Here is a 13,449-nt window from a genome sequence, read left to right as displayed (position 1 = left end):
TCGACCAAAAAATATGAATTTTTTCCAAAATTGTTTGAATCCTCAAGAAAAACAGATTAATTTTATAACCAAATAGTTGAATTCTCAACCCAAAAGATTAATGTGCAAAATTCATAATTGTTATTAAAAATTAATTTATTCGGTTGAAAATTCGTTTCTTCTTAGTTAAAAATTTATATTTTTTTTTTAGTAGAAAATTAATTAATTTGGCTAAAAACTCGTTTTTTAAATTTACTTTTCTTACTACGAATTGAAATACTATATTTTTTATTCGTAAATTGATCTTTTTTATTTTAAAATTAAATAATTTTGTTGAGAATTAATTGTTATGTTGAATATTGCTTGTCTTAACTCAAAATATAATCCTTCTATTTTTGGTGAGAAAACAATTTAATTGGATGAATAATAAAAAATTTTTTTTTTGCTGAACATTTATTTTTCTGACATTTTGAATATTCTAATTTTGGTTAAAAATTGAATTTTTTTAGCTGAAGATTTATGTACTTTGTTGAAAATGACCCTTTTTTGGTAAAAAATTAATCTTTTGGTTTGAAAATTCTATTATTTTTTAAAAATTCATTTTTTCGTTGATGCTTCATCATTTTAATTAAAAAACCTTTCCTTTGTTCAAAATTTAATTATTTTGTTGAACTTGCAAACAAATTTTTTTACTGAACATTTATCTATTTTCAGTGAAAATTTAACTATTTGTTGAAAATTCGTTCATTTTTTGGGTTGAAAATTGATTTTACTAACTGAAAATTACCATAATTTATTTTTCGTAGATAATTTTTGTTTTGAACATTCACTTTTCTGACATTTTAACGATTTAAATTTTTTGTTGAAAATTGATTTTTTTAGCTGAAGATTTATGTTTTTTTGAAAATTATTTTTTTTGTGTAGAAAATTAATCTTTTTAATTAATCTTTTGATTTGAAAATTCAACTAAATATGTGTTTAAAAATTCATATTTTTGGTTGAAAATTTTTGGCTTAAAACACACAACTAGAAAGTTTTTAAGATATATTTAGAAACAAAATATTTTTTTCCAGTAACATTATTAATCTTTTGGTTTGAAAACTTAACTATTTGTTCAAAGATTCATGGTTGTATTTAAAAAATAATTTCTTTGGTTGAAAATTCGTTTTATTATAGTTGAAAATTAATTTTTTAAACTGAAAATTAATTAATTTGGCTGTAAATTCGTTTTTTTTTTAAATTTACTCTTAGTACTGTAAATTGAAATATTATATTTTTGGTTCGTAAATTTATTTTTTTTTAATTTAAGACTCAATAATTTGGTTGTGAATTCATTTTTTGTGTTGAAAATTGATTATCGTAACTGAAAATTTAATCCTTCTATTTTTGGTTAGAAAATCATTTTTGTTTTGACCAAAAAATATTATTTTGTTGAATTGTTTTTTTTTGAACATTCATTTTTCTGACATTTTAACTATTCTAATTTTGGTACAAAATTGATTTTTTTAGCTGAAGATTTTTTTTTTTTTTGTACAAAATTGATGTTTTTGATTTGAAGCACACAACTAAAAAGTATCTTAAGATATATTTAGAAACAAAATATTTTTTGCAATAACATTATTAATCTTTTGGGTTTAAAACTCAACTATTTAGCTAAAAATCCATATAATTCTGGTTCAAGATTCATAATCTTATTGGAAAATTAATTTCATTGGTTGAAAATGTATATTTTTTACTTGAATACACAACTAAAAAGTATTAAAAATATATTTAAAAACAAAATTTTTTTTTCATTAACATTATTAATTATTAATCCACTGTTTAATGTGAATAATATATTTCTTATTACTTTGACTCCTTTTATCATTTAAATTTAGTACCCTTTACAATTTTAAGTTATACATTTTCCCCCGAAATTTAAATAATGTAATTATTATTGACAAAGATAGAAAACACGATTTTATAAATCCTAATTCAAAATGCTCATAAATGTTCATTAAATTCTCAAAGCACATAAAATGTCGAGCATATTCTCATGCTCACGAGAATTTCTCCGAGCACTTCAAATCTTTAAAACAGTACCGTTAACCAATAAACACACGGCTACGATTAAACCGGAACCAAAAGTGATGAAAAGCGCGTAATTTTCAAAACAATTTTACAATAAATTTACTATTTTTAAAGATAAAATGAAGAAGAAGATAACATGAAATATAAACATATGTAATATATGAAAATAGAAATATTTATTTAAAAAAACCATTCCATTTTTTGTTTAAAAGTTACTTTTTTTTAATTCAAAGTTCAGGTATTTTGTTAAAAATTCGTTTTTCGGATTAAAATTAATTTCTTCCATTGAAAATTTAAAAGTTCTATTTTTAGTTAAAAATTTATCTTTTTTAGCTGAACATTCATGTAGTTTGTTGAAATTAGTGTTTTTTGGAACAAAATTAATCTTTTTGGTTACAATATTTGGTTGAAAAGTCGAAATTAAATCTTTTTTTAGTTGAAAATTCAACTATTTAATTTAAAAATAATGTATTTTGTCCAAAGTTAATTTTCTTGGTTGAAATTTCATTTTCTTGGGTGAAAGATTCAACATTTTGGTTAAAAATGTATTTCTTTGGTTAAAAATTTATTTATTTTGTTGACAATTCGTATAGTTTGTTTTAAAACATTTTTTAAACTGAATGTTTAAGTATTTCATGTTTGATTTAAAATTAACATTTTGAAAAATCAACTATTTTATTAAAAATTAATTTTTGGATAAACATTTTGTTGTTGTTAAAAACTGAAATATTTTGTTTAAAATTCTTCGTTTATTCGTTGGAAATAATTTCCATAAATAAAAATTAACATAATCAATTTTTGGTTAAAAAATAATCTTTTTTAGTTGGAAATTCAAGTATTTGGTGAAAAGTTTATGTATTTTGTCCAAAATTTTTTTTTATAGAAAATTAACGTTCGTCGTTGAAAATTCATTTTCGTGGGTGAAAGATTCATCATTTTTGTTAAAAATGTATTTATTTAGTTAAAAGTTGATTTATTTTGTTGAAAATTCATCTTGTTTCTTTGAAAACATTTTTTTAAACTGCATTTTTAAGTATTTCATGTTTGATTTGAAATTTACATTTTAAAAATTCAACTATTTTGTTGAAAATTCATTTTTCTGGGATAACTTTTTTTGTTTGTTAAAGACTTAACTCTTTTGTTGAAAATTCATCGCTTATTGGTTGAAAATAACTTTCATAACGAAAAATTAACATTTTCAAAATTTCTGTATTTTGTAGAAAATTAATGATCGTGGTTGAAAATTCATCTTTCTGATTGAAAATCCGTCTTTTTTTGGTATAAAATTAATCTTCTTTGTCTATTTAATTTTTGGTTTAAAAATTGTCTTTTTTTTTAGTTGATAATTGAACTATTTGATTAAAAATTAATATATTTTGTCAAAAGTGCATTTTTTTGTAGAAAATTAATTTTCATAGTTGGAAATTCATCTTTTTTGTCAAAAGTTCGTCTTTTTTTCGGTGGAAAATTAATCTTCTTGGCTAAAAACGTATCTTTTTGGTTAGAAATTCAATTTTTTAGTTGAAAATCCAATTAGTTTAAAATTCATCATTTTCGTTAAAAATGTATTTCTGTGACTCAAAAATTGATTTATTTTGTTAAAAATTCATCTCGTTTGTTTAAAAACATTTTTTTCACTGAATGTTTAACTATTTCACGATTTAATTAAAATTAAAATATTGAAAATTCTACTATTTCGTTGAAAATGCATACACATATTTAGTTCAAAATGCGTCTTTTTTTATGAAACATTAATATTCTGGATTAAAAATGTATTTCTTGGGTTGCAAATTCAACTATTTTGTGGAAAATTCATTTTTTGGTTAACTTTTTTTTTGTTAAAAACTTAATTACATAACTCAAAATTAGCATTTTCAATTTTTTGTTCAAAATTAATCTTTTTTAGTATAAAATTCAAATATTTCGTTAAAAATTCATGTATTTTTTAGAAAATTAATGTTCTTGGTTGAAAATTTGTATTTAAAATTAATCTTCTTAGTCTCTTCGATTTTTAGTTTAAAAATTATCTTTTTTTTTTAGTTGATAATTGAATTATTTGATTAAAAATTAATACATTTTGTCAACAGTGAATTTTTTTGTAGAAAATTAATCTTCATGGTGGAAAATTCATCTTTTTCGTCAAAAATTCGTCTTTTATTCAGTGGAAAATTAATCTTCTTGGCTAAAAATTTATCTTTTTTGTTAGAAATTCAATTTTTTAGTTAAAAATTAAATATTTCGGTTTAAAATTCATATTGTCCGATAAAAGATTAATCATTTTTCGTTAAAAATTTATTTTTGTGGCTAAAAAATGTATTTATTTTGTTCAATATAAGTCTTCTTTGTTTAAAAGAATTTTTTTAACTGAATTTTTATTTATTTCATGTTTGATTTCAAATTTAGATTTTTTAAATTAAATTATTTTATTAAAAATGCATTCACATATTTAGTTAAAAATGCGTCTTTTTTATGAAACATTAACAATCTGGATTAAAAATGTATTTCTTTGGTTTAAAATTCAACTATTTTGAAGAAAATTCTTCGTTTGTTAGTTGAAAATAATTTCCATAACTCAAAATTAGCATTTTCAATTTTTTGTTGAGAATTAATATTTTTTTAGCAGAAAATTCAAATATTTGGTTAAAAATTCATGTATTTTTTAGGTAATAAATTTTTGTGGTTGAAAATTCATCTTTTTGATTGAAAATTCGTTTTTTTTTTGTAGAAAATTAATCTTCTTAGTCTATTCGATTTTTTGGTTTAGAAATGATATTTTTTAGTTGAAAATTCAACTATTTTATTAAAAATTAATGTATTTTGCCAAGTTTAATTTTTTTTTGTAGAAAATTAATCTTCGTGGTTAAAAATTCATATTTTTGTTGGAAAATTCGTCGTTTTTTGCTAGAAACGTTAATCTACTTGGCTAAAATTTAACTTTTTTCTTAGAAATTCCACTTTTTCGTTAAAAATTCATATTATTGTGTTAAAGATTATACATTTTCGTTAAAAATGTGTTTCTTTGATTAAAAAATTTATTTATTTTGTTGAAAATTCATCTTTTCAATGGAAAAAGAATCTTTTTAGTTTGAAATTCATCTATATGGTTAGAAATTCAACTATTTGGTTAAAAATTCACTTTTTGGGGGAAAGATTTTAAGATTTTAACTTTTTTGCTAGAAAATTAATCCCATTAATTGTTTTTCACCTTTTTTTTGTTACCAGTTACACCATTTGGTTGAAAATTCTTTTTTTTTTTAATTAATCTTTTTAATTGATAAATCATCTATTTGGTTAAAAATTAATCTTTTCTCTTAAAGATTTATCACTTTAGTAGATTTTTCTTTTTTTCTTTAATTTATATTTGTAGTTTAAAATTGCACTATTTCGTTACAAATTCGTGATTATCGGTTGAAAATTAATTTTTTTAACAGAAAATGTACTATTTCACCCTTGGTTTAAAATATAAAATTTACCTTTTTAGTTCAAAATTCGACTTCTTTGGTAAAAAATGAATTATTTTAGTTGAAAATTATTATCATTTTAGTAGAAAACTCTTTTTTTTTCGTTAAAAATTAATTTAAAATTTAACTACTTTATTTTTGGTTGAAAATGTATCTTTTTTAGTAAAAAATCGTCTTTTTTGGTAAAAAAAAACATATTCTGGGTTGAAATCTCATCTACTTAATAAAAAATAATTTTTTTATTAAAGATTTATAATTTCAGTTGAAAGTTCAGTTTTTTTTTTCTTGAAAATGTATCTAACTTGTTGAAAAAAAAATCGGTTGAAAATATTAATTCTTTTAATTTAAAATTTAACTACTCGATTTCCCATTTTTTTTTATTAAATGAGTTTTATTCTGGACATTTTTTATTATTTCTGAACACGATTTTCTAAATTGACCGCAATTAAGTATTTAAATAAAGAAAACTTGAATTTTATTGCGATAGGAAGCATCTGTTTAATTACAATAACAATTAACTTCACGGTCGCTTCATTATTGATAAAATTTATACAAAACCTGTACTAACAGATAAGGAAAAACGTTATGTTATTGGAAATTGTACTTACTCTGTTGTTTTGTCATAGTAAAAATATTCTTATTTGCACTTTGTTTGACTTGTTGATTACCATCTGAATCCATAGAAGAACATTTTCCCTGAAAACCGACACATTTTATACTAAGAAAAATAACAAAAATGTTACAGCTACAATATTTTGTTTAATTACCCCTCGTTTTTTCATTTTTTTATTTTCCAAAAATTGGAAATAAATTAAATAAATCTTTAAAAATAATATTCTACAAAAATGCTAAGAGAAAATTGAAGAAAAGATTCTTTTTTTTACTGAACACCTGCAATTTTAACTAAGATTCTCATAAATCGCAAGAACTTTCCTTGAAAAATCTGGTGGAACAGCCTCTCGATTTCGAGATCTGCCACGTTATGAAGGTTTCTGAAGATTACTTTCGAATCCGTGGCTTCGGGGCAAAAAAGCAGGGATGAGACGAAAGTAAAAAAAGGGGGATTCTAAATACAAAATTTGGTGGAAGATTACGCACCTTTATGATTAATTCAGGGCACGTTCGGCCGAAGCATCTGCTGAGTTTGTTTCAAGAATGTCCTCGTCTTTCGAAACTCAAAACCCATCACTTGACACTCTCTCGCAAACGTTCGTTCTTGATACATTCACAATCACGAAATACACATCTTCATTTTCTCAACACGACACTTATTGCATCTACTGTCTCCCTTCAATTGCGATGAGTTAAAAGGATAAAAAAAGAGCAACATTTTGAGGTTAGGAAGTTGCTCTTTTTGACTTTTCTCCGCGAAATCAAAGTTATAAACATATTCGTCTTATATCAACTTTTGAAAATTCTCCTAATAACGTATTTAGCAGAATTAGCTCTACAAACTCTTCTCTTTATTTTTTTATTCTGTTTTTTATTTTTTTGTATTTGACATTTTACGTATCGGCGTTTTGTAGGTTAGGACACAACATGGCGAGGAAACAAACTTTCAGCGCGAATATTCAAATTTCGAATATTGAATTACTCATAAATACAGATATTTTTCAAGATAAGCATGAAAAACTAAAAAATATTGAAACTAAATTAGCTGAAATAGAATACAGATCAAAATCGGATAGAAATGAGCAACATTAACCAATATTCTAACATTTCTATTTCAAGGTTGGCGAGTCTGACTTTTTAGAAACGTTTTGATGTTGGTAGTCTTGATATTCGCTATATGTTGTCAGTAGAAGGAATTTCTCGAATCTAACCATGCGAAGATTAAGTGTTCGTTATAAAAAGTAATTAACAATCGGGAAAATGGTGTCAATCATAAAAAATCAGTTGTTGAAACATCTTTCGAGGTGAGTTTTTCCTTTTTCGTGCATTTTGCAATAATAATTTTAGTTTTTCCGTATATTTTTTTGCGGACGGAAAAAGTCGCACCGCCCTTGACATAAACGTAACTTGACACGTTTTATCGTTTTTTTTAATACTCTTCAAGAGGCTAACGATCTTCGACATATTTTCGAGTGATTCACTTTCTCTCTTGGTTTTATCATAATCCAATCGTCTGCGCGAACTATCGTATCGAACGGTCTCTCAAGTTCATCGCTAATTCGATTAGAAATGATTAAAATCTAGATTAACTCGTGCTGAATTTTTGACATCAGCTGTTACCTGTCATTTTGACAGGTGGGTTTTTATTTGTTGTTAATTCGGCTTATGACAATAGAAACACTCTCTGCGGAAAAGACAGGGCGAGAAACTTTGGCATTAAAAAATTGCTCACTTGGACTTTTCCGAAATTACGATAATTATTATTTATCTTTTCGGTGCTTCGCAAAAAAATTTGGTTTATATGAGTTAAATTTTAGACCAAAAAATGAATTACAGCTAAGTAGATTAATTTTCTACCAAAAAGACGAATTTTTTTACAGGATACATAAAATGTTAAATCTTTTTAAAAAATTCGAACTAAGTATTTCACCTTTCAACAAAGTAGTTGAATTTTCAAACAAAAAATACGAATTCTCAATTAAAACAAAACGAATTTTTAATAAAATGGTTTCATCTTAAATCCGAAAAAATACATTTTCAACAAAAAGGTTATATTTTAATAAAATAGTTAAATTTTCTACGATAAAAGACGAATTTTTAAGAAAGTAGTTTAATTTTCAAAGAAATGAATTTTCAACTAAAATGATAAAAATTGTTGAAAAAATCTTAAATAGATTATTTCAAAATTTAATCAAGTAATTGAATTTATAACCACAAAAAAACCTTTAATTCAACAAAAAAAACAGGAATTTTAAGGAAAATAGTTGAATTCTAAACAAAAAATGATTAATTTACAAAAATTAAAAGTTTTTTTTTTTTAAGTTCACTTTTTATCTAAAAATGTAACTTTTCATTTTTTGTTAAATATTTATATGTTTTAGTTGAATATTCAACTATTTTGGTAGGAAATTCATTTTTTCCTTTGTAGAAATTTAATCTTTTGTGGTCAAAAATACAATTGTTTTGTCAAAAATTATTAAATTATGGTTGAAGATTTAATTACATACTTGGTTTAAAGTTGAAATACTTTGTTCAAAATTTTCGTTTTATTTTTTTTGAAGATTCACCATTTAAGTTCAAAATTATTTTCTTCAAGTTTTGTTTAAGTATTTACCTTTATTATTTGAATTTTAAACTAGTTGGTAGAAAATTAACCTCCTTGGCTTCAAATTAATGTTTATGTTATTAAAAACTCATTTGTTTGTTTGAAAATTTAGTTATATTATTTAGTGGAAAATGACCTTTTTTGTTGAAAATTAATATTTTTTGTGGATTGAAAATTTATTTTTTCTAGTGGAAACTTAATGTATTTGGTTAAAAATGCAATCATTTTGATAGAAAATGAATATTGTTAAAAATCCAAATTTGCAAATGCAAATGCAATGTTTAAAAAAATTGTGGTTTGAAAATGAATTTTTTAACTGAAAATTTAAATATTCCATTTTTACTTGAATATTTATCATCTTTAGTTAAATATTTAATTATCTGGTAAAAATGTATGTATTTAAATAAAAATTTATTTTTTTGGATAAAAATTAATTTAATTGGTTAAAAATTGAACTATTTGGTAGAATATTACCTTTTTTTGTTGAAAATTCTTTATTTTCGGATTGAAAAAAAATTTTTATTTGAAAATTCATATATTTGGTTGAAAATTTAATTACTTTGGCAGAAAAGTGATCTTTTTTAAGTATAAATGCAAACAGTTTTGTTGAAAATTAATCTTTTTTGGTAGAGGATTTAACGATTTTCTTTAAAGTTCGTCGTTTTTTATTGAATTTGGCCACAAATTCATCTTTTTGATTGAAAATTTAACTGTTTTGTTGAAAAATGAACTTTTTTAGTTTAAAAATTTTATTGTTTAGTTAACAAAATTTTAGAACCAATAAAATATAAACTAGAAATTAATCAAATAAAATTTGGTCTAAAATCAAATTCATTATTCAAACTATTTAGTGGAAAATTGATGTAATTTGTTGAAAGTTATTTTTTTTTGTTATAAATTCAACTGAAAATTGAACTATTTCATTAAAATAGTTCAATTTTCTACGAGAAAAGACGAATTTTTGACAAAATAATTTAATTTTGGAAGAAATGAATTTTCAAATAAAATTATATATCTTTAAAAAAATCTTAAATAGATTATTTAAAAATTTTAACCAGAAAAAGTTAAATTCAACAAAAAAAACCACAAATTTAAAAAAAAAAGTCGAATTCTAAACAAAAAATATTAATTTTCAAAAATGTATATGTATATTTCCTTCAACACAGTTTAATTTTCAATTCAAAGACATTTTTAACCAAATGGATCAATGTTCTAATAAAGAATATTAATATTTAACCAAAAGTAGTTCAATTTAATCATAAATGCGAATTTTCAACAAGAGTTCAATTTTAACCAAAAAAAATTTTTTGTCAAAAAAAAAAATGTTTAACAACATTTTTGGAATTTAAAGTCAAAATGATTTATATTTAACAAGGCAGTTTAATTTTCAACAAAAAAGTTAGTTCCTAAAAATATATAAAATGATATTTTCAAAAAATAACCAAAAATATGAATTTTTGACAAGAAGAATAATTTCCTTTTTAACTAAAAAGGAAATGTTAAATTTTCATTAAAAAATTAATTTTTCATCAAAAGTGAATTAATTTTCTACAAAAAGTCAAATATTTTACCAAATTTTTGAGCTTACAAGCCAAAAAGATGAATTTTTATAACCAAAGATATAACCAAAAAGACAAATTTTTAAGAAAACACTTGACGCCTCAACTAAAACAGATTAATTTTTAACCATGCAGTAGAATTTTTAACAAAAAAAAATTAATTTTCTACAAATTGCATAAATTTTCCACAAAATAGTTTGAAATGAATTTGATTTTAGACCAAATTTTATTTGATCAATTTCTAGTTTATATATTTTTTTCGTTTCTAAAATTTTGTTAACGAAATAGTAGAATTTTTAAACTAAAAAAGTTCATTTTTCAATCAAATAGTTACATTTTCAACCAAAAAGATGAATTTGTGGCCAAGAAGAATATTTTTCAAACTAAAAATACGAATTGGCAACGAAAAAATTAATAGTTGGTATTTCGACCAAAATATATTTTAATTTTTAAAAAAAGATGAATATTCTCAAAACAATTGAATTTTCAATCCACAAATATAAATTTTCACTAAAAAAATTTATTTTCAATTGATTAATGAAATTCACAAGAAAAATGACGAACTTTAAATTAAAATGGTCTAATCTTCGAACAAAACAGATTAATTTCCAAGAAAACTGTTTGCATTTGCACTTAAGAAAGATTAATTTTCTATGAAAGTAATTAAATTTTTAACCAAATACATGAATTTTCAACTAAAAATTTTTTTTAAAATCCGAAAATAAAGAATTTTCAACAAAAAAGGTAATATTCTACGAAATAGTTATATTTTCAATCAACTAAATTAATTTTCATCGAAAAAGATCAATTTTTATTAAAATGCATAAATTTTTACCAAATATTTAAATATTTAACTAAAGATGATAAATATTAAGTAAAAATGGAATAGTTAAATTTTTAGTTAAACAATTACTTTTAAAACCAACAAAAAATTGTTTAAACAAATAATTTAATTTTCAATTCAACAAAAAAAGACAACTTTAAAAAAAAAGTAGATTAATTTTCAACAAAACATTTGCATTTTTAAAAACCAAAAGATTAATTTTCTACCAAAATAATTGAATTTCCAACCAAATACATGAAGTTTCTATTAGGAAACATAAATTTTTAATCCACATAAAATATTAATTCTCAACAAAATAGTATAGCTAAATTTCCATTAAAACAAATGAATTTTCAACAAAAAAATGAATTTGTAGCCAAGGAGTTTAATTTTCTACCAAATAGTATAAGTTTTCACTAATAACGATAAATATTTAAACAAAAAATGAACAAAATAATTTTCAACTAGAATGGTGAATCTTCAACAACAACAAAATGTTGAACAAAGTATTTCAACTTTACACCAAGTGTATAATTAAATCTTCAACCATAATGTATTAATTTATGACAAAACAATTGTATTTTTGACCACGAAAGATTAAATTTCTACAAAACAAAAAACGAATTTCCTACTAAAATAGTTAAAAATTCAACTAAAAAATATACATATTTGACAAAAAATGAAAAGTTAAATTTGTAGATAAAAAATTAATTTTTAAATAAAATAAAAACTTTTAACAAAATATTCCAAAGATGTATTTTCAGCGAAAGTGATGAATCTTCAACAAATGAAAAATTAATTTTTATCCTATTTTGCAAATCCCAGCCGATTAGTTAAACCTTCAATCAAAGTAGATTAATTTTTAACCAGTCAGATGGATTTTTAACTACAAAAGATTAAATTTCTTCCAAAAGAGATGAATTTATAAACCAAAAAGGCGAATTTTCAATAAAGAGTTGAACTTTTAACCAAAAAATTCGAATTTTCAACCAAGTAGCCCAATTTTTAACTCAAAGAGATTTGGATTTCTTTTGTAAAAGAGGAGTTTATCAATTGGCAATTTTATATGTTGCTCTGTTTTTTAATGAAATTTTTTTTATTATTTAAAAAGAGGAATTTTCAAACAAATAGTTGATTATTTAACTAAAACAGATAAATATTTAACCAAAAATAGAAAAGTTACATTTTCTGGATATTAAAAAAATTCATTTTCAATCAACAAAAAAAGAACTTTTAACAAAACAGTTACATTTCGAAAGAAAGGGATGCATTTTTAACTCAAATGATAAATCTTCAAAAAATAAAAATTGGAAAAAAATATTTAAACTTATAAACAAGTAATTGAATTTTACGATTTTAATTTTAAATATCAGAAGCAGTTGATTGCAGATTATTAACTTTCAACCAAACAACAGTTGCATTTTTTAACCAAAAAAGGTTAAATTTCTACCAAAAGAGATGAATTTTGAATAAAATTACGAATTTTCAACAAAACAGTTGAATTCTCAAACAAAATGTTAATATTCAGCAAAAAATTATAATTTAAAATTTAAAAACAGTTTAATTCAACCAAAAAGACGAATTTTCAGCAAAAGAGTTGAATTTTCAACCACAAAACAAATTTTTTAAACAATGAAGACAACAAATTTAAATCAAGTTGTTGAGTTTTCAACCCGAAATGTGGAACTATTTTAAATTTGAAACTTCTAAATGGAAGCTTGAAAAAATTTGATTAAAATTTAATTTAATTTAAATTTTATTCAATTTGCAACTTTTATATTTATTTTACTTTTCATATGTATTTTATATGTATATATTAATTTTAAAAACTAAATCATTTTAAGGACTTTTAAGTTCTTCTTTATTCATAATGTGTCCCCTAAGGGTTTACATGACTTCCATTCCTTACAATCTTTCCCTTTAATTCTATATATTTTTTACAATCTTATCCTTTCTATATATACAATTATTTACAACTATTTACATAAAGTCTTATATCTAGTTCCTTATTTCTATTTCCTGCGATAGCGCAATTTAGGACTTGTTAGCAAGCGAGTGAGCGAGCGAACGAAAGCGAGAGTGCAAGCGAGAGAGAGTATGAGAACGCAAACGCATCTTAGTCTACTTATCTTTTACTTTACCATTACTTACAATTTTTACGCTTCTAATCTAAGCGACTTCCGTTTCCTTTTTCTTTCACTTTTTTTATACCTCCATTTACCTTTTTCACGTGCATTATTTCATTCTCCCTCATTCGCTCCTCTAGCACCCTCTAACTCCTTCATCCATTCTTCTCCTAATCCATCTTCGCCTAGAATCTTAACCACATTTTCTTGCCAG

The 13,449-nt window shown here is 22.5% G+C and overlaps 2 protein-coding genes across 2 annotated transcripts in view; one reads left to right on the top strand and one right to left on the bottom strand.

Annotated features, from left to right (window-relative positions):
- LOC117173748 (UDP-galactose translocator-like) overlaps positions 1-7,024 on the bottom strand; it is a 37,581-nt gene extending 30,557 nt beyond the window's left edge. The window contains exons 1-2 of the mRNA XM_033362389.1: positions 6,609-7,024; positions 6,119-6,206 (exon numbers count right to left, since the gene is read on the bottom strand). Coding sequence (XP_033218280.1) covers positions 6,119-6,191 — 73 coding nt within the window. The 5' untranslated portion in view covers positions 6,192-6,206; positions 6,609-7,024. The remainder of the gene's footprint in view (positions 1-6,118; positions 6,207-6,608) is intronic.
- A 301-nt stretch (positions 7,025-7,325) lies between these two features.
- LOC117173747 (UHRF1-binding protein 1-like) overlaps positions 7,326-13,449 on the top strand; it is a 99,497-nt gene continuing 93,373 nt past the window's right edge. The window contains exon 1 of the mRNA XM_033362388.1: positions 7,326-7,426. Within this exon, the coding sequence (XP_033218279.1) occupies positions 7,383-7,426 (44 nt within the window). The 5' untranslated portion in view covers positions 7,326-7,382. The remainder of the gene's footprint in view (positions 7,427-13,449) is intronic.

This window comes from Belonocnema kinseyi, chromosome 5 (assembly GCF_010883055.1).
Source record: "Belonocnema kinseyi isolate 2016_QV_RU_SX_M_011 chromosome 5, B_treatae_v1, whole genome shotgun sequence".
Lineage (NCBI taxonomy): Eukaryota > Metazoa > Arthropoda > Insecta > Hymenoptera > Cynipidae > Belonocnema > Belonocnema kinseyi.
The sequence above is the reverse complement of the archived record's forward strand: the minus strand, read 5'-3'. Positions and strand labels throughout refer to the sequence as shown.